Source organism: Poeciliopsis prolifica, unplaced genomic scaffold (assembly GCF_027474105.1).
Source record: "Poeciliopsis prolifica strain line A6 unplaced genomic scaffold, Auburn_PproV2 SCAFFOLD015, whole genome shotgun sequence".
In the NCBI taxonomy this organism is placed as follows: Eukaryota; Metazoa; Chordata; class Actinopteri; order Cyprinodontiformes; family Poeciliidae; genus Poeciliopsis; species Poeciliopsis prolifica.
The window spans coordinates 3,680,588-3,703,316 of NW_026562390.1; the positions used below are offsets into that span (position 1 = coordinate 3,680,588).

The window sequence follows — 22,729 nt, forward strand, 5'->3', positions numbered from 1 at the left end:
AAGAAAAAAAAATAAAAGATCTTTGCAAAAATCCAAAGACAAGAATTAGATTTACCATAGACTGGAGTAAATGTTGGCTCCGTCTTCCTCTTCACCCTGTCAGATAAAATGCAGTCAGTCATTACGTTTAGGATTTGCATTGAGTCTAAATGTATCTCATCTGAAAAATGATTCAGCAGAAGGTAGAAAATAAGATTTAATAACTAGTCACACAGCCTAACAATAATACAGAATTTCAGGATAGCCAGCCACAATGCCATGCAAAAAATGTTCAAAAAACTTGAATGTTTTCACATTTTGTTAAATTACAACTACCAAACTTCCAACTTGGAATGCAAACATAAATTTCTGAATAGAAATGCAGCATCAAATTACCCTTTCATCTATCTAATGAAAACATTACAATGGCAAAAAGTGGAGTCAGGTGGCATAAGCTTCACCACAAATGCACTAAACCTATGTAGTGATTTATAGTTGGCTGAACAGAGTAAAGCAGTGTTGAAAACAACTACACATAAAAAAAAAACACTTCAAAATACTGTATTACAATGTGTCTGTTTATCACATATAGTACAAATAAACACAATATTAAAAAAGTTGTAAAAGTGACAACAGGAACACAATGTATCCATATATTTTGTTATTGCAGACAGAAAATAATATTCAGCTATGGACCTCCTGAGATGGTGCAGGGAGATGCATTGCCCATCAGAAAGTGGCACCGCAACCCCAAGGATAAATATATTTGTATGTAGATATAAAATTTATAGTTTTTCAGGCTTTGGTTTAGGTGGTAATGGGGAAAAAAAGTTAACTAATGTCTTCAATACTGAACACTTTGCAGCAGTCTTATATCCACAGTGCATTCGCCATTTCTATCCATCTGGTTTCAATTCTTTCCACCTGCCCATCAGTCTGCAGCCATGGATAGGTGAGCCTATTACACGCTTCTCACACTGTTCAGGAGACAGACTTCTACATGCATGCACACCCCTCCACTCCCACAACATACATTAGCTTTTACTTTATGGTAATTTAACTTGTCATGCACATCAGCAAAATCTGCTCCTCTGTAAAACGGCTGTTAGTGAAGCCACACCAGGGCTGATGAAGTGATTCAGAGTCCAGAACGAGGAGCTCAAACAACCTCTTAACCAGCAAACACAGGACACAAACTAGCACAAAGTCATAGCATAAATTGTGCTTTAGAATACCATTCTAACCTCAGGAATTCTCAGAAGAATTTGGAGGAGAGTGCCTGATAAATAAAGCAAAATTAAATGCAGATAAGCAATGCAACTCTGACTTGTGTACTTGTTTAACTCAAGTAACACACAGACATTCTGTGAATGGATTAAATAAGTAAGAGCAAAATCATTCCACACTTTTCAGATTGAGGGTAAAAATAATAACTATATGCTGGAAAAATATACACTAGATCCTAAATTTCAAGATTTATTTGAGGATACCATATCAGCTAAAAGCCAAATATAATGTGATTTGTCATTGCACATTCCTCATTATTAATCCTTAACATGAAAGAATTAAATCCCTGGAGGATGAGAATAGACATATATGTATTTTTTTTTCCTTTTTTTAGTCTTTAATTGATTTCTTTTCATAATTTATCATCCTTAAAATGTATTTAATTTTGCCTTTATTCTGACATATATTTTATATTAAGTTTGATTTAATTTAACTTAATTTGATAACTAATTTAACAAATTAGTTGCCTATCAAATTATGTGCTGACCTACCACATAAAATCACAAAAACATCCATTCAAGTTGTTGTACGATGACAAATATCTGGGGATTTTATGAAGTATATTGCTTGCTTTTATTAATTCATCTATTGCAGAATCAAGGGTCACCATAATAAATGCAAGTCAGGGCATCAGTGTCTTCAAGGTCATTTCTTTCTGTCCCAGACCAAGGGTGACTGTTTCGCTTGCAGACAAAATAGAAAATAAATAAAAGGAAAGTGAATTTGCTGATACTGCTGAGCTCCAATGTTGCAGGATGTGCTATCATGTGAAACATCACTTTCTAGTCAACTACACACTTTCTCTGCACATGCAGTATGTTTATTGCACCTCAATCCACCTCTCAGCTTGTCTTGACCTCCTTTGCTCTCTCTGTCACTTTGCCCCACTATGAGTTTTTCAAGCTCCAAAAGCACTTTTTGTCTTTTTATCTTGTGTGTCAGTGTTCCCCCCAGACCTTGACACCAGCTGTACTATTTCAGTTCAGCAGCTCCTGAACTCTCTGGGTGACACATTAAGCTCTATGCAAGCGGAGAACAAACAAATATTGTCAGAGCTGAATAGTACAACAAATGTCACAAAAATAAAACCAAGTACATCAGCAAAAGAAAATAAAAAAAATAAAAAAATCCCACTGGCCTCTTAGCAGTTCCAAAGAGGTTGCATTAGCAGGTAAGTCTAAGATTGCTGGGATAAGAGAAGACTGAATCATGATCATGCAAGTAAAAGAATAAATAAATAAAAAACACAAGAGAATAAGTGAAAAGTCTAAATGTGCTGTAGCTACGAGAAAAGGGATTAAACTAAATTGGAGAAAGTGTGAATAGTGAGAAACGACTTTCAGAGATAATTACACACTCAGCATGTGTCTTTTCACCACCCCAATAACAGATCACATGGTTTCACAGCCAAACACACCAAAAGTCCATAATAATGCACAGTTACAAAACATAAATCAAAATGTTGCAGCATCATCACGGGCACATTTTTATTTCAAAGAACAAAACTTGATAAAAATCTTTGAATGATCCAACATTTTGATTTATGAAATACTAAAAAGTCTTATAGTAAGCTTGGTCTCTAACAGTGGCATGACCTCTTACCTAGTTTCCTGGTCATACAATAAACTTTGCAAATATTTAAGCTGCCAGCTAAAAGATGGGATTATGCACATGCATTTTTCTGCTTCTTTTAGTCGATTATCAAATGAAAAAAAATCACTTTTGGGAAGAGAGCATTATTCATTCACTGACGTACAAGATGGCTCACACTGCTGCTGTAGCACTCATTTAGTCCAAACAGAAAAGTGTGAATTCATTTTCACAAAAATTGTTTCAACTTAATTCAATATCTTCATATTGTACTGATTTTCACCAGTTACTGCAACTCTACGACAAACCTGATCCATCAGTACCCCATATTCCTGCCTTATTTCCCTTCCCATATACATCTTTACAGCCGAGCCTGACAAATTATGTGTGCAGTGCAATAACGCTCATAATAACCATAAACTATTAAGGCTAAAAGTGGCCTGATACAAAAGAAACTGTGACCGTAAGTTTATGAAAAGTTGGTCAAAATGTGATGTCTTAGGGTGGGGAATCTAAACATAAAGAAATAAATCACAACTTGTGCATTTATTTGAGTTAAGTACGGTGGGTATATTTTTAAAGTATGCGCACCGTTTTAAATCGTACAAGTATAATGGAATGATGTGTGAAACATATAATCTGCTACCTTTGTTATATTACGACATATCAGTGTTTTGTTTTGTTTTACTTTTTGTACTGATTGCTCAATCATCTGGAGGCCCCAGGTAAAAGTTTTATGTTTAATCTGAGTTTATTAAAGCAACTTAATTGATAGCTGTAGGAAACAGGTCTAGTCTCCCTTCTCTGTCAGTAATTTTAAGGAATAAGCATGCAGAGGTAAGTGAATCCCCAATGCAGACTAATCTCTGCTTACAAATCCTGAGATTAAGAAGCATCATTGTACTGAAATTTAAATTCTAAAATTTGAAAAATTCAGCATCTGTACATTGCAAACCTACTGAAATAAGGCTTTGCTGGAGATTAAATTTCAGTCATTTATTTTAACAAAGCTACTACTATCATAGGAAGGAAAATTCAGACTGATGTTACATACTAAAGTTGTGTATCTTTGTTCTCTAATAAAAAAGGCAGGTATGCAATAGTCTGAAAGGTGAAAAGATGTTAACAGATGTTCTCATCTTACAAGTAAGGTTACTGGAAAAATTAGAACTACAGCTTGTACCATTCATTCATCGATGTTCTATACCCACTTTTCTTAATTGGGTGAATAGGTTTGTTGGAGACACAGAGAACAGACAACCATACATACTTAACGACCATTAGCGTAACCAATTAACTTAAAATCCATATTTTAGGGCTGTGGGAGAAAGCCAGAGGACATGGAGAGATCACACACATCCACCTGGAGAACATGCATACTCCAGGCAGATAGAAGTGAAACGCAATATGTTCTTGGTAAAGAACAGTGCAGACAACTGTCCTGCAATTAGTTTTAACAGAAAGTAAAAGTTGCATGCACCTTGTCCAGAGTGGAAATAAGTTTGGACAAAATACTAAAGTCAAGACAGACAATTATAAGGTTATGCTTGTATGCTGCCTCTTTGAATCAATGCACTTAAAGAAGTCCTAAAAGCAGCTGAGCAGAGCATTGTAGGAAATCCAATACGAATTTAGCTGGCAGCTCACTGATTATTTACTTCTTCCCTCTTTCTCTTTTTGTTCTCTCAGAGTGAGGCCTATAATTAGCCAATTGCAAGAAAAGGTTAGGAAAGAGTGTGGAGAGACACTGTATGTGACTGCTGTTATAGTCAGGGTCGCTGCAAAAGGGTGGACAATTTATAACCCAGTTTTTCTCCAAGATAGGTAGGTAGACTGTGAGATTATCAACCATTTAGCAGAATTAACTCAGTTTCAGACTACTGTTTGCCTCCATTTTACTAGCATTCTATGAACAAAGGGAAAAAAAATACCACAATATCCATATATATATATATAACTTGTCCCTGTACCTTTTACCATTTAACAACAGATGAGTCAGTCAGCAGCAGCTCTAACCCTTCGCTCAGTACCATCGAGAAACAACTAATCAGAGACAGCAGAGTTTTAGTGCCGTCAATCACAACCTCATGTGGCTGCTCCCTCCTTCCCTCCCTCTCCTTACTCTGTGCTTTGCTGTAGCTGGCAATAACGGTAAGTTGTTTCTCCACTATGAGCACATTTAATAGTGAGCGAATGAGGTTGATTGACAGCACTAAGACCCTCCTCCTTGTTCTTATTTGTTGTTTTGGTCGGAAGGTTGCATCACTTTAGCCAGTGATAATAGCTCAGGGAGGAGGTGGAGGAGATTTGATTGTTTTCACAGATCATCTGTCTCATAAACTGTCACGACATGGTGACGACTTTAACAAATGGGGATAAAACTTTTTTTTTTTTATTAAAGTTATATACTGCAGCTTGAATAAAATGCAACTCCATATTGCTTCATGAATATTTTGCATGTTGCCTATGACTGTTGCTCATGGGGAGAGACATTTCAGTAATCTAAAACCAATAGAAAAAATGTAAGCAACCTACTTGTAAACTGTATGCAGACCGTTTCATGTAAAATTCACGAGCAGTAAATATTGCGATAGCATCAGTATTGAACCAAAGAAAGCAAGGCCGTTGCACACCTTTAAAATTGTGACACTTTTAATAGGTCAGATAGAAATAGAACTAGAAGAAATTGTAACAGCACCTGTTACAATTTTTTGTCATGAGGCCCAAGATTTCTGCTGGTGCCCCTGGTTATAGTTAAAGATAAGATCCTTTAAAACATAAGGCCAACCTCAAGGTTTATTTGTCAAATACATTCAGCAAAGTGCACACATGTAAAAGGCAAGATTGTTTCTTCCAAAACAGCAACATATTTATGCACTCTATCAAAAACGATCTGCAGCATAAGTGCTATCAAATATAAGCAATCCTACTGGATTTAAAAATAATCTGCAATGATAGAGATGCTCAATGTGTACCACTAAGCAGTTTTCTAAGTCTCATTTATAAGTGCTAAAGTGAACAGCTGTGTCCACAGAAATAGTGCCAGAGAATATGTTGGTTGAAACAGCATCTGCAAAATCTCATCCGCAAAAGAGCACATGGGACATAGAATTACAAAAGAACATAAACAGGAGCAGGGGGATCATAATTGTGCCCCATCTATAAATTTGCAAGTCACCTTAAAGGTCATAAAAAATAAAATCCAATTATATGATGAAATCCTTTGACGTAAATAAAAAAACATGTTTGCCACCTTTCATATTTAGTCCGTTTCAACTTTGTTGTTGCACTGAAATGAATCAGGTCATTAAACAAATTTCACCAGAAAAGAGAACCTGAGAAGAAAGAAGTTTTCAAATGATGATTTCATTTTTTAGGAGGAAAAAACTCAATTGAAATCAACCTGCCCCATATGAAGAGATACTTCTCCAATCTAATAAATTGTAAAATAACTGTTTGACCAGATTTTTGGGGTCGGTCTATGTAATTACACCCAGGTCTTAGTCCAGATCTGGAGAATCATAAAACTATAAAATCCACTTATATCTCAAAACGCAACACAAATACAACAATCCATAAAAAAAATTGACAAACATATTAGAAACAAAGTCATTGACACATGTCAATCTGGAAGTGTTACAAACTAATTTCGAAGTCTTTAGGTTCAAAGAGAGCTACAGTGAGTTTTGACCCACACAACATGGAACTAATCCTGATCAGGACTAGCTGGCCAATGATTGTATGAGCTCTTAATATTTTCAGGAAGTAAAGAAAGAAAATCATCTAAGGCGTGTCAGTCTTTACTTGCCTCAGTTAGAGTCAGTGCTTATGATTAAAAACACAAACAAGGAAACTCAACAAAAAATAAATGGATCCTTGGGAGAGTTCTAAGATTAAATCCTGCTAAGCAAAAGGAACACCAGAACCAAACATTGTCTTGACAACCCACAAGGCCACTTTTTCGTGGACCAAGAAATACTGTTCTGTTAACTGAAAAAACGAAATTGGAACATTTTGGAATACATATTACAATGTGTAAATGAATACATAATTTTAAAAAAAGGACATCCTGCTGACACCTCACCATATGGACTGTGGGAGGACCAAACTATCATCACAATCCAAACATGTAGGCAATAATGTGATGTTGTGGAGCTAATTTGCTAATTTCAAGTCCTGGATGTTTTTTCATAACTGGTTGATTCTTGCTCTTAAGCAGGCATAGGTTGTGAATAGTTTTGAAGTGAATTAAATCTGTTTGCCTGGACTTAAATCCAGTCACATGTGTCATGACCTTAAACATGCTGCTCATGCTAAAAGACAAACAAAGAAAAACCCCACTAATCTCACCAATGTAGCTGAATTGAAGCAATTCAAAAATAATTTTAACACAAGTGCAACAAAAAGGAAAAAGGGAGATTTGCATGAGGTGAATACATTTTCACAAAAATACATTGCAGTTTTTAAATCACAGGTTAAAACAGCAAACTGGACGCGGAAGGTTCACTGCGGAAGAACCATAATCGGCTTCGTAACTGTCATCTGACCGAGCAAATCACCGAGCAGATGCATTTTACTAACTTAAAAGGATGATTGAGGTCTTTGTTATGGTGTGGTGTGAAGAAAACAGAAAGGACAAAGAGAGGAAAGCAAATGAGGACTTTTATCAGCCCAGTAAAGATTAAAGGGAGTAAATGTGAGTCTCGGCCATAAGGCCATGCAAAGCAAATGTGGCCATTAATGCAAAGCCAACAAGGACTGTATGTTCACTGTGTAATGCATTTGAAATATAAGCCATGTAGTCATCTTTAAAAGCTGCATACAAGCTGCTCTTTTCTTTATATAAAAAATTTATAATCATCCACATATCCATATACAGTACTAAAAGACATTACCCCTCCATATGTATGTTCATCATTTCTCTAATGATGGAAATATGAAACCTGCATGGAGTCTGAGCCTTTTAACAAACAGTAGGAGACATGGTAAAAATGGAACATTTGGGAAGAAAAGGTAAATTTAAGCTACTTCAATTTCTCAGTCCAGTGACTAAAGCTTTACTTTAATTGTATCAGTGTACATTACAGAGACCTGCATGACACTGTCATGGCTTTTAAAGTGTGTCATTATGAGATAAAGTGATTTGTTTCTCACAGAGACCAAGGCGTGAAAATGAAGCCCTTTATTTACAGTGGGTCTTCCTGCCTGACTTGCATTTCCTTCACGCATTGATAAACACCAGAGGGGCTTTATAGATCCTGCCGGAGATCATGGTCAGAATAGAGGTCAGCCAAGCTTCAACTGCCGGTGAGGGTTGTGCTTACAGTAAACTTACAGGTAACCTGTAAATCATAAATAATTTTAATTTGAAACATGCTTTCATTAGTTTTATAAGCAGAAAATCATTATCAGTTACTGAAATAAGTTACATTTTTAATTACATTCATATGTACTGGATGGGTCTGAATATCCAATTATTCCAGACCTTGGAACGTAAACAGGTCAATGCTTAGGTTTTTTTACTCATCAATAAACAATTAGAATGTGTTTCATACATATGCATTTCTAACATTAATATGCATTCAGTGAGGGGAAATTAGAAGGTCAGTGTTGCATCCCTAAGTCCAGATTTTGGTTTGATTAATACCATGTTGACTATAAAATAAATGAGCCTGACACAAAAGCTTTTACAGTACAAAAAGAAGTACAGTTGGTGCATGGTAGATCTCTTCTTTCAATTTTACAGCTTAGTAAGTATTGGCTCCGTTTGACTTCGGTAGCAACAAGGGGTTAACAAGACAAAAAAGAAAATTGATCCAATAATTGCATCCATTACAACAGATGTAGAGATTGGTTTGGAGTGAAATGGGGCTCATTTTTCTACTTTATAATGTTCTACACCAGTCTGATTGTCGGTGGGTTTGGAGCTGAAATTTCAGCATGGAAGGTGAGGGCACTCTTCCCTACAATTATCTTTAACCCTCTATGGCATGGCGTTTCTCTTAGGCAACAGACCACATATCTGCACCTCACATTTCTCCTTTTTTTAATTTTTTGGGGGGGTATGTTTTACAGTACCACCAGACATATTTGTGTCCAAATAAAAGAGGTATTGAGGTCCATGTCACCTTTTACTTGGAAGAGGAGCAGTCCTTTTTTATGAACCAGAGTTGCATGGTACACCTTGACTCCTACTTGTATGTTATGGATGACTTTTCTTCTTGTTTAAATTCAGGGTAAATCTAACTAAAAATATTTTTATGTCTGTGAGTATGTAAAGAAGCATCAGAGATCATTTCAAGACATTTTATTTTTATAATTTATATCCTCAAACTATGTTTGCTTGTTGCCTCAGGGCAACATTGCACAGAAGGGGCCCTTTTGTTCAGATAAGATTATCCTAAAGCATTGATATGTAGTTGATTGCAAAATAATTATCACATTTTTTTTTTTTTTTTACTTTATTATTGACTAACAGCAACAGGACATAGATGCATGATCATTTCATGGACAAAAGGTGCATGGCTCATAATATGGGGTCATTCCCAATGAAAACATGAAGATCCACTGTACAACCATTATTTCATTATTTGTTTGTCCTTCCAAACTTCAGTCCAAAGGGGCAATAAGATGGTTATCAATGAATAAATGGCCCTATTCTAAGGCATTCAAAGACCGAAGCAATATCTGCCTAAACCAAAAATATAAGCCTGCAGGGTACTTCATATGGCTGGTACATATAGTGTTCCATACAACTTGAAAACCTACACAGGGCGAGTCGTGCCACCACCTAATCTACCAGATATAGGAGCAGGTGTAAATGTCCTTTGCTTGGCTCAAATTTTCAAATTTTCTTCCACCAAAATATAGCCTAATACAAGTAAAGGTGATTAAGTAAAGCAACAAAACCCCCAGAAAATGAAAAAGAAAGCATTTATTGTTACGTTGTTCAAATTGATACTTTAACGAATCAGTAAGGTCAACATATGAAGATTTTCAATTTTTGTTACGTAACAATTACAAACTTCACTGCATTTGTTTAGGCTATTGCTTGAATGTTATGTGGCGGAGGGACTGTCACGAGCTAAAACGTTGTCCAACAATAAAAGCCCGTGCCGACATATAACACGCACACATGCATACACACGCACACCCAAAATAACTTACTTTTTTTTTTTTTGGTGTCAGCACGGTTCATTGCGATTGCAGTGCACTCTTGGTATCGCTGCCTCAGTTTTCATGCTCATTCTAACTTGTAGCTTTCAACGTCAAACATTTTCCAAACATTCAAGGCAAGCTGTTTCCAGGTAGAGGCGTGCTGGGAGGGATCACGTGCGTAATAAATGTTTGTGACGTCATCGGGACGTTGTGTTAATTGAGTGTTCTAATTTGGAAATAGGTTGGCTTTTTTTCCCCTTTGTTCAGTGTTATTATTATTTTATTTACTTTGTATACTCCGGTAATATTTAAATGAGCTAGAAGTAATTGTGTAGTTGTTTTATTATTATTATTATATTATTATTATTATTATTATTATTATTATTATTATTATTATTATTATTATTATTATTATTATTCTTTTGTTCAATTGTTTGTTTTGTTTTTGTCTTCCTGTGGGTAGAGCCTGGGGCTATAAAAGAGGGCTCTGACTCCTCACAGGGAGTCAAACTGAGTTTAAACTCTCAATAAGTCACACCAAAGGTGATGGACTTTTGACTTTTGCTATAAAAGTCCTGCAGTTGTTTTTTTAGTTGTTTGTTTGTTTGTTTTTGTGTCTGTTTTTAACCTGCTTGGACATTCATTGTAAATATGCTGCACAGCTTATTGAACTTTTTGTCACCTGAAGATGAGCACAATAGTGAACTATCCCATCATTTTTGTCCAAGTCCTAACAGAACCCTGTCACACATAAGACAAATTGTCACACTAAAAGAAAACTAATTGTTCAAAAAATGTCTTTTCCTGTGAGCAAATAAAAATCTCAAAATTAAACAGTTCATAAAATAAGACATTTTGAAAAAAAAAATAAACAAATAAAAAAAGTATATATATATTCAAAAACAAATTCCAGTGCAAAAAGCAAGGCAGGGGGTAAGTTGGAAAAATAAGGGGAACATTTTGTTATTCATATAAATTTTCTAAGATGTGTGTTTTGCGGGCACAATGTGAGGGAGCAAGATAATAAATTCCGCCAAGGTTGTTCAAACAACATGGTGACTGATCATACAGCCAACTGGGTACCGAGCAAGATCAAAATAGCTTGTGGATTTGAAAAAGCAGGCATACGGGGGAACTGAAAATGAAGAACTGGGCCAAAATGAGCTTACACTGTCTATTAAAAATAGTGGTGGGACAGTGGGGAATGTTGGGGGGCAGGGCAGGGCAGGGACCAAAAGAGAGCAGCAAACTGACATGAAAATGTGGCAATGCTTGGGGAAACGCAAGCAGGTTGTGACACCTGAGGTTTGTGAGGGGTTTTGGGTAGGTTGGCTCAGGACGATAAGATGATTGCCACCTTATCGGTTGTCGTCAGGCTGTTAGCACACACACATCCACATGGACAAATGAACACAAATGTGGGTTCACACAAAATCTGGCCAGGAAATGGTAGACGAAACACAGTTGGAAGATTGGCAGACAGGTGTTTTGGACTGTGACTGGAATTGACTCAGATGTCCATTTGTGTACTGCTGCTTGTGTGGTCTTGTGTATGTGTGTGTGCGTGTGCATGTGTGTGTGTGTGTATACTTTGCAAAAGACATGGAAGGTTAAACCAATTAAAAAATGGCAGGAGAGGGATTCCAGGAAATCCAAGAGTAAATTAACATCTCATTTCATTTTTGAGCTTTTATATCAACTTCATTAGACGCAGAGCAAAATGAATCTGGATGTAATCAAAGCACAAGAAACAGACACCATGCCAGATGTTGGATATTAGACAGGTTGATATGAACAAATGATCCTCATACGAAGCAGTCACATTAATTCAGCCTATTTAAATAGACTAGAATACAATTAGAAGCAGAAAAACATCACAAAAGTTTTGTTTTGACAACAATCCTCTTTACTTTGCAGCTCCAATAAACCTGCCAATAAAGCCCAATATTTTGAAACTTTTTTCATTGATGTTTCTGTTTTGATTTCTAATTTTATTTTTATTCTCATTTTTAGCTCCACTCCAGCGTTTTGTCTGTTTATGCTCAGTAGTAGAGAATTCCAAATGTTTCTGCAGGGCAGGTTTTAGTGTGAAAGGCCTCGTCAAAACAAAAGAGAATTAATCAGATGTACAGAGCAGGAGCCATGTTTGTACACCAAATGACAAATGTAAGTATTTTCTAAGTTAACAGATTTTGATTGTGCGGTACCACTGTACTAAGTGTATTTTCTAGCTTAGGGTGTTATTTCTTCTGATTAACATTTGCCAACATGAAAGCCAGGCTGATATTCTGATGTAATGATTTTAGCTTGTCCACAATAAATAAATATATTTCAGATGAATAAAATAAAATATTACACTTGGGGAAAAAAGTGAATTTATTTGTCTGTTTAAATTATGTAAATTAGAATTAAAGTTTGGAATGCATTTATATTAATCCTCCCTTTACTCTAATAAATCCCAAAGTAAAATTTAATACCACCAGTTTTCTTCAGAAGTTTTAGAGTCAAGTTATGTGTGAGAAAAGGGCATGTTGAATACAACTGTTATGTGAAAGGAGGGGTTGTTTTTTAAAAAACAGTGAACAAACTGCATAAATACCAATGAACACACCAGGCAGGTCTGGGAGAATGTTCTGAAGAAGTTTATAACAAAGTTTTCATAAAATTTGTCATAAGCATTGAATGTGTCAGAACACTGTGAATCCATAGTGTGAAAACAGAAAGAATATGAGATAAGTGCAAACCAGGACAGAGCAAGGGAAAGAAAAGCACTGATGAGAAAAGAAGCTAAGAGCCCCACAGTGACCCTGTAAGAGCTGCAGAGATCATCTGCTTAGGTGGGAGAATCTGTTGTCAGGAAAACGTTTTATTGTACATTTTAGAAACCTGGCCCTGATAGATTTCTGGGAAGAATAAGAGGATTGTTGAAAGAATGTTTCAAAGGTTTTGCTTGAGATTTTCTATATTCAATGTATATAAAGCAGAAAACATGGAAAAACAAAACTTTGGTAAGATGAAACCATAATTAACTCACCTAAGTTTACATACAAATCACCGTTGTGCCAGAAAATGAACATTGCATATTGTCCTGAGCACAAGATCCCCATGGTATAATATAATTATCACAGTGTGGTGCTATGGGAATACAGGAATACAGGGAAACCTTGAAAGAAATGTTTTATATTAGTACTTGAAAATGGAATCCAGAGGCCCAACTTCCTAAAATAATAAAGAGTGTGGTCAAGAAAGAAAGACAATATATAAATCAAAAGTAAGTAGGAAAAACTGGAGACAAATTTCAAATGATCAAATGTATTCAGATCGCCTGCTGAATTATAATGAGACTTTTAGACACTGACTGACAAGCTCCATGTTTTCTTTAAACAATATCCACTCTTGAATGAGGATGCTTGCACAGTAAATGATTTTAGATGTTTAAGTAAGCTTTACCTATTAACACATAGAGAACATTTGGACTGAGACAATGAATGGAAGCTGCTGTAAAACCATTGCAATTCCAACAGAGCACACAAATAAACCCCTTTTGGCATTACCTTGCGGGATCCCACACACTCATTTTTCATTTTTTCCAAACACCCATGGATCACACACCAACTCTGGGACAAACTGTACCTCTCCAAATGGTTTATTTTCATATGATGAAACAAATCACTTCATGATCCATTATTATTACTTTGGCAGACAGTAAGAGATGGAGATTTCATTTATTTATTTTTACTCTGGTTGCTTTAATATGAAGGCTTTGGGATGCAGTCTTGTGACTCAGTGGTCATCTGCCACCATGAATATTAATTACCAGCTATAGCTTAGCTATTGGACATTCATGTTATGCACTAGTAAAAACGGAAAGCTTTCTGAAAAAAAAAAACTGAGCCATATGCATGTGGATGTTATAAGTGCTGATTGAGTGCTTGGCTGTGCTTCATTGGTGTGTGTGCAGGTTCATGTGAGATAATGTGCAAATGTCTGAGTGTTCCAAGGACAGGCGATGATGGGAATTGTCCCAAAGGCTGCACGGCCCTTCTCTAATATACAGTAATAAGCCATCAGCACAGTGTATAGCTAGTTAGACACATCATGACATTATTAAAAAAAAGCTTGAACAAAGTCAGGTAAAAGTCAAAGCCTCACCACATGGAAGATTACACTCACATTAGGTCAGTTATAACAGCAAGTACACTAAAGGGCAAACAATAACTGCACAATATGATAAAAGGTGTTATTAGCTAAAAATTGTCAGTTAATTTTAATTAAAACTTTTTAGTCTTCTGATTTAAAGTCTTAGTCTTGCATGGCTAATTAAAATACAAATAATAAATTAGCTTCACCCTTGTTTTTAGAAAACACTGCTCATGGAGACAAATCATATCTCTTCATTCTCTCTTTATGCCTAATCTATCAGTCCATTTATCCATTCTGCCTCCTGCATCCACTGGTCTCACTCTCCCTTTATCCTCTTATCTACTTAAATGTATTGTACAGCACCATTCCAGGGCTGGTGTAGTATATACTGGCCATGAAGATATCGAACAGGACTCTGAATCACTGTCTCCGTTTACCCGTTTACCAAACAGATACAAGAAAAGCCCCTGTGTTGAAGCCACGGTTCAGCAGTTTCTAATTATATGTTGAAGCCTAGACAGCATATTTCATATAGCTCCATAAAGAAAGGATAAGAGAAAAAGGAATGAAATGACTTACACTGAAGCAGGAAAGTGGTAAACCAAAATTGTGACAGAAATAGGTTGAACAGAAACTACAGACCTCATCATTCAATCAAGTCAGTTGTTCTATTTTTTGCAACAGCTCAATGTTTTGCAACTTTATATAGTATGTTGCAGAATTTTTCAACATTCTATATAACAGCCATTATGTTAGAAATATCTCAAGTCAAAAATATAATGCATATTCATTGGAAGACACATCAGTTTCCCATGAGCATAAATTTTAAGAGACTATAAATGAAAATGATATACTAACTACTGAATAAATTTGTTATTGGTTCAGCTATTAAGATTTTCAAACTGATAATTGGCAGTTAAGTTATTAACAAAGAGATAATAGGTGAAAGTGATCTATTTGTTGGAAGATGTTGATTTAGCCTAAAACTCCTACCTATGGGGGTAAATTAAAAACTATTTAGTCTCAATCATGTTGCAAAATATTCATTTATGTTTTTGTACAACAGGTGAAAAAAACTAAGCCATCTGCCACAACATGTCAATTTGGAAGCATGCTTGGGGCATTTTGTTGAATTCTTGAAGGAGCAAATTGACAGATAACAGAAAAGTTGAAGATAGTACAGGCAAGTTTCTGTTATTCTCTATTCAGCTTCCATTCTAATGTGTCAAAGATGTCAGATCTTGAAACTCTGGCATCCTTTTCGACATCTCCTAGTAAAAGTAACATCCACTAAGAATTCTTTTAAAAGTTAGCTATGCTAACATTTTTATTAGAACCATTATCTAACTTCAAGTAATTTGTTTTTCGTTAAACAGTGAAACTGTTCTCAATCACCCATTGTATATTTTCTAATATTGTTTTAGAAAACGGTCAGAATTTAAGGTTTGAATAAGTGCCTACAAATAACTATTGAATAAACAAATGCACATCATGGTATTTGGGATAAGTGTTGATTGTTTGCTTATGTTGGTATATTGATCTCTGGTTTCCTTAAAAACCAAGAGACATAGCGATGTCCTGGCTTAAATATGTATCTCCAAACTCAGAATCAACCTTTACGTCTTTTAGAAATGACCATTGACAGTCCAACTTCGTCGACATTATGAAGCAGTGCTGATGTACATTTACATCTAACCCCCAGACCTGCCCAGGCCACCAGCCTACATTTATTCCCTTGTCTAAACCTTAACCCAGAGGCAAGGTTTGAGGATCACGAAGTGAAGGTTAAAATGTGTCCCGACTTTGCCTTTCAGCAATTTCACATTAATTAGCAAACCTCTATGACTTTGGTAGTACGGCTAAATGTGAAACACTCACTCGCGGAACCACCAAACCACACGCACACACCCCATCAGGAGGACATGCATACATACACACAGCAGCTCTTCTCAGGGCTCGTTAATGAGTGATGTCATTAATGTTGGTGTATGGTTGCCAGCTGTAATATTTCCTGTGGTCATTAGACCATCTGGTGGCCTGACTCCTTGCATATCTCTATCTGTCTCCAGTTCTGCTGTTCAGTATTTCTGGTGGTTCAAAGCTCATGTGTCTGTTTCTTTTTATATTTTAGCAATTATTATTATTTCAGTTAAATAATTCAATGGATTTTTTTTAGAGGTACTTATTTTTGTTCAGATGTTTTCATGGTTTATTAACCTTCAGTGCTTTTTTTTTTCTGCCAACTTTAATCAGCGAAACCTATTATTTGGAGTTGTAAAATATTACAAAGTGAATAAAACAACATCAGAGTTATATAACACTTTTCAACCCTGAAGGGATTCTCACAGATACTTCACATTATCTAGATATATTTTCGTGCTGATTGTATTGTCCTTTTAAGATAAGTCATTCCACCATCAAATTGCAAGCAAATTCCCTGGAGTGAAGCAGTATATCTAATCCAATGTTGTTATTTTCTTCTTTGCATATTTTAAGTTTATTAGTTTATTTTCACAAATTGAAGGGAACACCTTCTGAGATGAGGTTGTGGAAAAAAAAAAAAAGGTCCAGGAGGAAAACCCAGACATCCATATTTATAAAAGGGATAGTCTGCTCTGGGCTTTGCTACCAGAGGGATATTCCCAAAAATTTCCATAACGAGGTGCCTAGGAGGGCTCTTTACGAAATGTATGAACCACCTCAACTTATTCCCTTTGGTATAAAACAGTAGTGGTTCTTCTCTGAGCTTCCCCTGAAGGACAGAGTTACAACTTTATTTCTTGGGCTGAAGCAAGTCACCCTATGCAGGAAGCTAATTTCATCCACTTGTGTCCCAGGTTCGCTACTTCAAGCCATGAACCTTAACATCTTATAAGCACAGAAAAGAGTAGGAATGTGGGCTGGTTAATCAAAACCCAACCTGTCTTGTTCAGACCTTTTTATACCAATATCAAACCGAATAGAAGCATCAATCTGTTTATTTCCTCCTTCATCTTCTAGATATATTACAGACAAACCTCTGACTCACAGGAGAAAATGTATTTCATTTCTGATTGATATCTAATCAGTATTCAGACCCCTCAAAGATACTTTTTTGTAATGATAAATTTTAGCAATGTTTTTTTAACATTACTGTAGACTGTTGAAAACTTGCACATAAAAGACTGTACATTCTTCATTCTTTTCAGTGAGGACCAGTAGTTGCTGCCACGGGCCCCTCCTCTGTCCCAAAACATTAACAATCAGCCCAGTCCAGCAGTCCCTCCCAGCTGGAATCAGAGGAGGAGATGTATACCCCTCCAAGTCCTGACTGTAAATGAAATCATCCGTGCGAAAATATCCACCACTGGGTGGGTTATTGCATGTTCTTTTGTGCCAAGTTTAAAACCAAACCAGACATAACTAACTTGAAAACCGAAAAATAAAACAAAATGAAAAAAATATAAAAAATAACCCAATTACAATTGCCTCCAGAAATGTGTGAATAAAAAAATCCATCCTCTTTGTCTTAGCCAGTCCCAAGCCCATATAAAAAGGAATGCTGGATTTGTGATAGTAAATAAAGACTCAACAGAAATACATTCACATTTAGTCTAAACATACTTATGGGCAGTATAGACATGCAACATTCATGTGAATATAAACTAAATGTTACATCTCTTGAAAGTTTCTTTGCACATTCCAGTCCCTTTATTATCATCCAGCCACACTCTGTACATATAACTTCAAAGCTAAACTTTCTACATAATAGATATTTGCCCAGGTAATACAGTTATCACATTCAGTGCTCTATCTTTGCTTCAACACAATAGTTTTTTTTCCCTTTTCTTCCAGATCCAAATACACAATCAAAACAATATTGATGAAAAACAACCACCAAGAGGGATCAAATCTAAAAAACGTGACTTTTGTTCTGCATTTCATATTCAAAAGATGGAATTGCAATTTACTGCAGAAAAGGCCAAAACTCTCAAAACTAATTAATTTTCTGTTTTCTACTCTCCACTCTACTTGTATCTTACTTTGCATGAAGAAAAAGAAAAAGAAAAAAAAAATCAGATCACTTTAGTTTTATACAGCACCAGATTGCTTGTCTCCCTGCTTCCTACATTTTTAATAAGAAGGGTTCTTTGAAGTTCATGTGAAGGACGGTTATAATCTACCACCAATTTCTGTATCAAATGTTTTCTTTTCCTCCAAATATACCAGTGTTAAATTTACCTGCTCTCTTTCTTTAGACTTTTTAATAACATTTGATACCACAGAGCATGATGTGTTTTGATAACTCGAACAACTGCTTCTTGCTGACAATTTTTATACCAATGTTGCTACAGTTGTTCTACCATTCTAAATCCAAAGCACTGATCTGTAATAAAACACAATGCTTTATTATTATTATTTTTTTCTTAATTTTATTTTTTTGTAGAAACCAAAGTCACATATTCACAAATATTTCTCAAATACTTTCCTGGTCAAACAGCATGAAACTTTGGCTTCCAAACCACTATGTCTGAAAATGTTTGAAAGAACTTCAAGTTCCTTTTGGATCCATAACTCACTTGGGTCTAGCCCCATCTGACTTTCCCTTGACTCTGCTTTGCAATGCTAAAAAAACATTGCCAAAGCATGATTCTGCCACCACCATATTTATCACTACTAGGCTGATGGGTTTACATCTCAAACATTTAAAGATTTGGAGTTTTGTATCAACAGAACCAACAAGTTAAGTACAACTTGGACCAACTGCTGGAAAACCTGCCTCACCCTCTGCACAACTGTTGATATAATTTTCATCCATTCTCTATCTGCGTCTAGACAGCACTCAGAAATATATCTGTCTGCTTCTGCCTTGGGCAAAAAATGACTTTTTTGTTTTTAAGAGAAAGTCTAAAGTTCACAATAGGCTCATTATGGTTTAATGAAGTAATTAAATTTGTTGATTTGGCTGAGCCCAAATCTTGCTCTTGTAATTTCCTGTGATCTCTTGTATGTTCAAGCCACTGAAACATACATCTGCCGAGGAAAAAGATTTTCTTACAGCCAAGTATTCTAGAAGGTCCATGTGTGTATGACAACCAAGAGAGATTCAAAATGTGTACAGATTAGAATGTGATGTTACAGACAGCAGTTCCTTATAGTCAAAAGCTTACGGAAAATATGCAGTGTCCATTCATGTTCTGGCAAAAATCTCATTGTTCTTATCTTTACATACTTTATGTGTTGCAGTTTGATTTGACAGCAGGTATAGTAAATCAGGCATGTCTTTAATTTATGCAGTTTGATTGTGCATTGTAGATATTTCCACCTTTCAAATGCACATCATTTAAGTCCAGCCAACTATTTACGATGTTACATATCTCTGTCTTTCAATTCTACGGCTCCAGGACAATGGAATCCAGGTCAAGCTGTATCCCTTTTAGGCGCAGCAGCATGGTCTCACTGCAATAAATCTGTCAGTGTCTCCTGCAGGGAGTGCATTGCTTTTAAAGCAAATTAGATGAGTTGATTTGATTGGCAATGATTGATGCTGGTCTCCAGCACCCCCACTGATAATGCATTTCTTCCTCAGACACTGTTTCCAAATCTGCTACAGGTGTACTCAGCTTTCTAAATATTGCATACAGTTGTCTCAACATCACAATAAATCTGTATTACAAGTACAATCGGTGATTTTATTTTACTTTTATGTGACCAGCCAAGTCAGAGTGCATAAATAACTCTGTGTATAAATAATTATGATTTGAAACAGGATAGTTATGTTTAGGGTTATTTTTTCTGTGGTAACAAGATCATTCACTGAATCTATCTAATGTTTGGATTACCTAAACCATATTTAAAAATTTCTTAAATATACGTTTACCCATCATTCCATCAATTCTGACCATGGTTCCTGTCTGTGCTGAAGAAAAGCATCTTCAGAGGATATGATGTTGCCACAAAGATTTTCCACAGTTGTGCTGGTGAGTAAAGGTTGATGTACATAGCTTTTTTCCCCATTATGTTGGATGTAAGTCATAGTACTTTCTTACATGTGGAACTACAGCCTCCACAAGGTTTGGGGTACATGCCACACTTTTCAGACATACATATTAGTGAAATAAAAAAATAAAATCCACGTCCTTTTATTTACACTTTATTATCCAAAATTGAAACAAAGCTGTGCACACACCAACATGGATGACTTGGAAAAAAAATAAATAAAAATAAATTGCACTTCCATATGCTAACAGAACTTTTAGGGACCACAATATTTACAGACACTGGTGCTTGTAGCTCATATATGCACATTGAATAAGTGGTGTTTTTCACAAAACAACTAAGTACCATTTTACGCACGAAAACCTAAAAAAAATTACGTATTTGGTACTATCTGAGCAAAATATTTGCTCTCTTTTTATCTGAACACTCTTCCATCTTCCACATGTTGCTGCCTATAGCAAATGTGATGTCTTGTGACATTCATTCAACAGTGACTTGCATTTTGTCAACCCAAAGGTCAGTTTTGTGAAATGTTGGAATAAAGGTTATGCTGTCAACAAATTCCCCAACCTAAGCTAAAGCTCTGTGCATCTCTTGAAGTTTTAACATCTCAGAATGATGCTCATGTTCTTGCTGTGCATTTTTCATGGTAGTGTTTCTTTAGTAATTTTTCCTGTTCAGTGTAGATTGCTATGTATGTGACTTCTCAAGGCAATCAGTATATCAGGCATCAGTACAATTACATAAACTTATTACTTAAACTAATAAAACTTGATAAGTTTGTGGTTGTAAAATGAAATTTAAAAAAACTTTAAAGGGTATGAATACTTTTGCAAAGCACTATTTATTTGTGCGATTGAATCATAAAGTTAATAAACAGTCAACGTTTATAAATTTGTATTATGCCTTGAAGATCTGTTTCAACAAACGCTAAATTGCAGGGGGACAAACTAGAATTAAACAGCCCAGGCTGTCCCACTCCACGTTAATTTGGCTACTTTAAAGCAGAGTGCAGTAATTCGAATTTAAAATAGGATTTACTTGGCTACTAAATGAACACAAGTTGGGTTGTCGGCTTGAGAAGGCTTAAAAAAAAAAAAAAAGAAAAAAGAAAGAAAAATCTGGTTTAATTTCACACTACAATCTTCAGGCAGAGCTCCAAAACCTCACTGGGGGTTACAATTTAAGTACAATCTGTCTAAGCCGCTGCAGGCAGGGACAACAGGGCTAATGCCTGTTTCTGACTTCATGTGTGTGCTGTGGGAATAGTATTCCTAATGGGAATGTCACAGCCTCATGAGAATCCCGTATGCCTGTCTATTAAAAATAAAAGCCATTTAAAACCCTCTTCCACATAAAAAATGACTTGAAAAGCAAAGTCAAGTACAGCCTGAAGCATGATGTGGGAATTATTGTCAAGAAAAAAAAAAAAAGAAAGGTAGTGTTATTACAGTGAAATTTATAATCCCACCCCAGAGGTTATGTGTATGTGCTGAGTGTGTACATACACTCGTTTTAAATAACTTGATGGTAAGCGTGTCTAATGTGAACAAGGTCAACGAAGCACAAATTCAAATGCTTCATATTTCATAGTTTTTTTTTGTCTTAATGGTTTCACATATTGGTCCAGTGCAGCATAGGCTCGTTCTCCCTCATCTATAGGTGCATCTAAACTAAATGTATTGAATATTCTGATAAAGCTCAGTGTTGTTATCTGTCTCAAAATGTCAAACTCAGACTATGTAGAATAACTGCACAAAGTCAAATATTTCAAGCGTTTATGTCTTTGAATTTTGACATATATTTTTTTTCATAAATGATGAAAAAACTGGACAGTTTCTCAGTGGTTCAGAGTTTTAGATGAATGTAGAGTTTATATTCAGTTTGGGAATCATGATTCCAGATTCTTGAAGAACAGCTGAGAGCTTCAAAATTCTTACTTAGATCCAGTGTGAATTTTCTCAGTTGCTAATGATTTGAGATGCTTTTTTTTCATCTGCTGGTGTTTTATTTAGAATTAATGGAATTTTAGGGCATTTTATGCTGCTGACAAGTTTTATGAGGATGCCAATTTTATTTTCCAGGAGCCAGAAGCTGCTTGGTTCCTGAACAGCCTCAGTCTTCAGGCTGTCTGTGAAGACTGACTCCGTTCTGATTGGCCATTAATCTTGCTCGTGGAGAACTATGGGACATTGTCAAGAGGAAGACCAGAGACACCAGACGCAATAATACAAGTGACCTGAAGCCCAGCATTATCATTACCTGGGCTTCCAACACACCTCAGCAGTGCAACAGGCTGATCGTCTCCATGCCACGCCACACCGATATAGTAATTTATGCAAAAGAAGATTGTAGACTTTTCAGAACCCAAATATTTCTATCTAAAATATGCCTTTTTAATTGATCTTTTGTAATATCCTACTCTTCTAAGACACTGAATTTATGTTTCCATTATCTGGAACTCATTATCATAATTATAAGAAATAAAGGCTTCAACTCAATTTCATTTTTTTTGTAATTTTTGTTTTCTGAAATAAGCAACAAAAAGCATTGATTTTTTTTCTGTCATAATATTTCTAATTTAATTCTTTTT

The 22,729-nt window shown here is 35.7% G+C and overlaps 1 protein-coding gene across 4 annotated transcripts in view; it reads right to left on the reverse strand.

Annotated features, from left to right (window-relative positions):
• cntfr (ciliary neurotrophic factor receptor) overlaps positions 1-22,729 on the reverse strand; it is a 224,472-nt gene that overhangs the window by 184,687 nt on the left and 17,056 nt on the right. For 3 of the 4 annotated variants that reach the window (XM_055040729.1, XM_055040730.1, XM_055040731.1), the window contains exon 2: positions 56-96. The exons of the other annotated variant lie outside the window; for it this stretch is intronic. In XM_055040729.1, coding sequence (XP_054896704.1) covers positions 56-58 — 3 coding nt within the window. In that variant the 5' untranslated portion in view covers positions 59-96. The remainder of the gene's footprint in view (positions 1-55; positions 97-22,729) is intronic. 4 annotated transcript variants of the gene reach the window in all.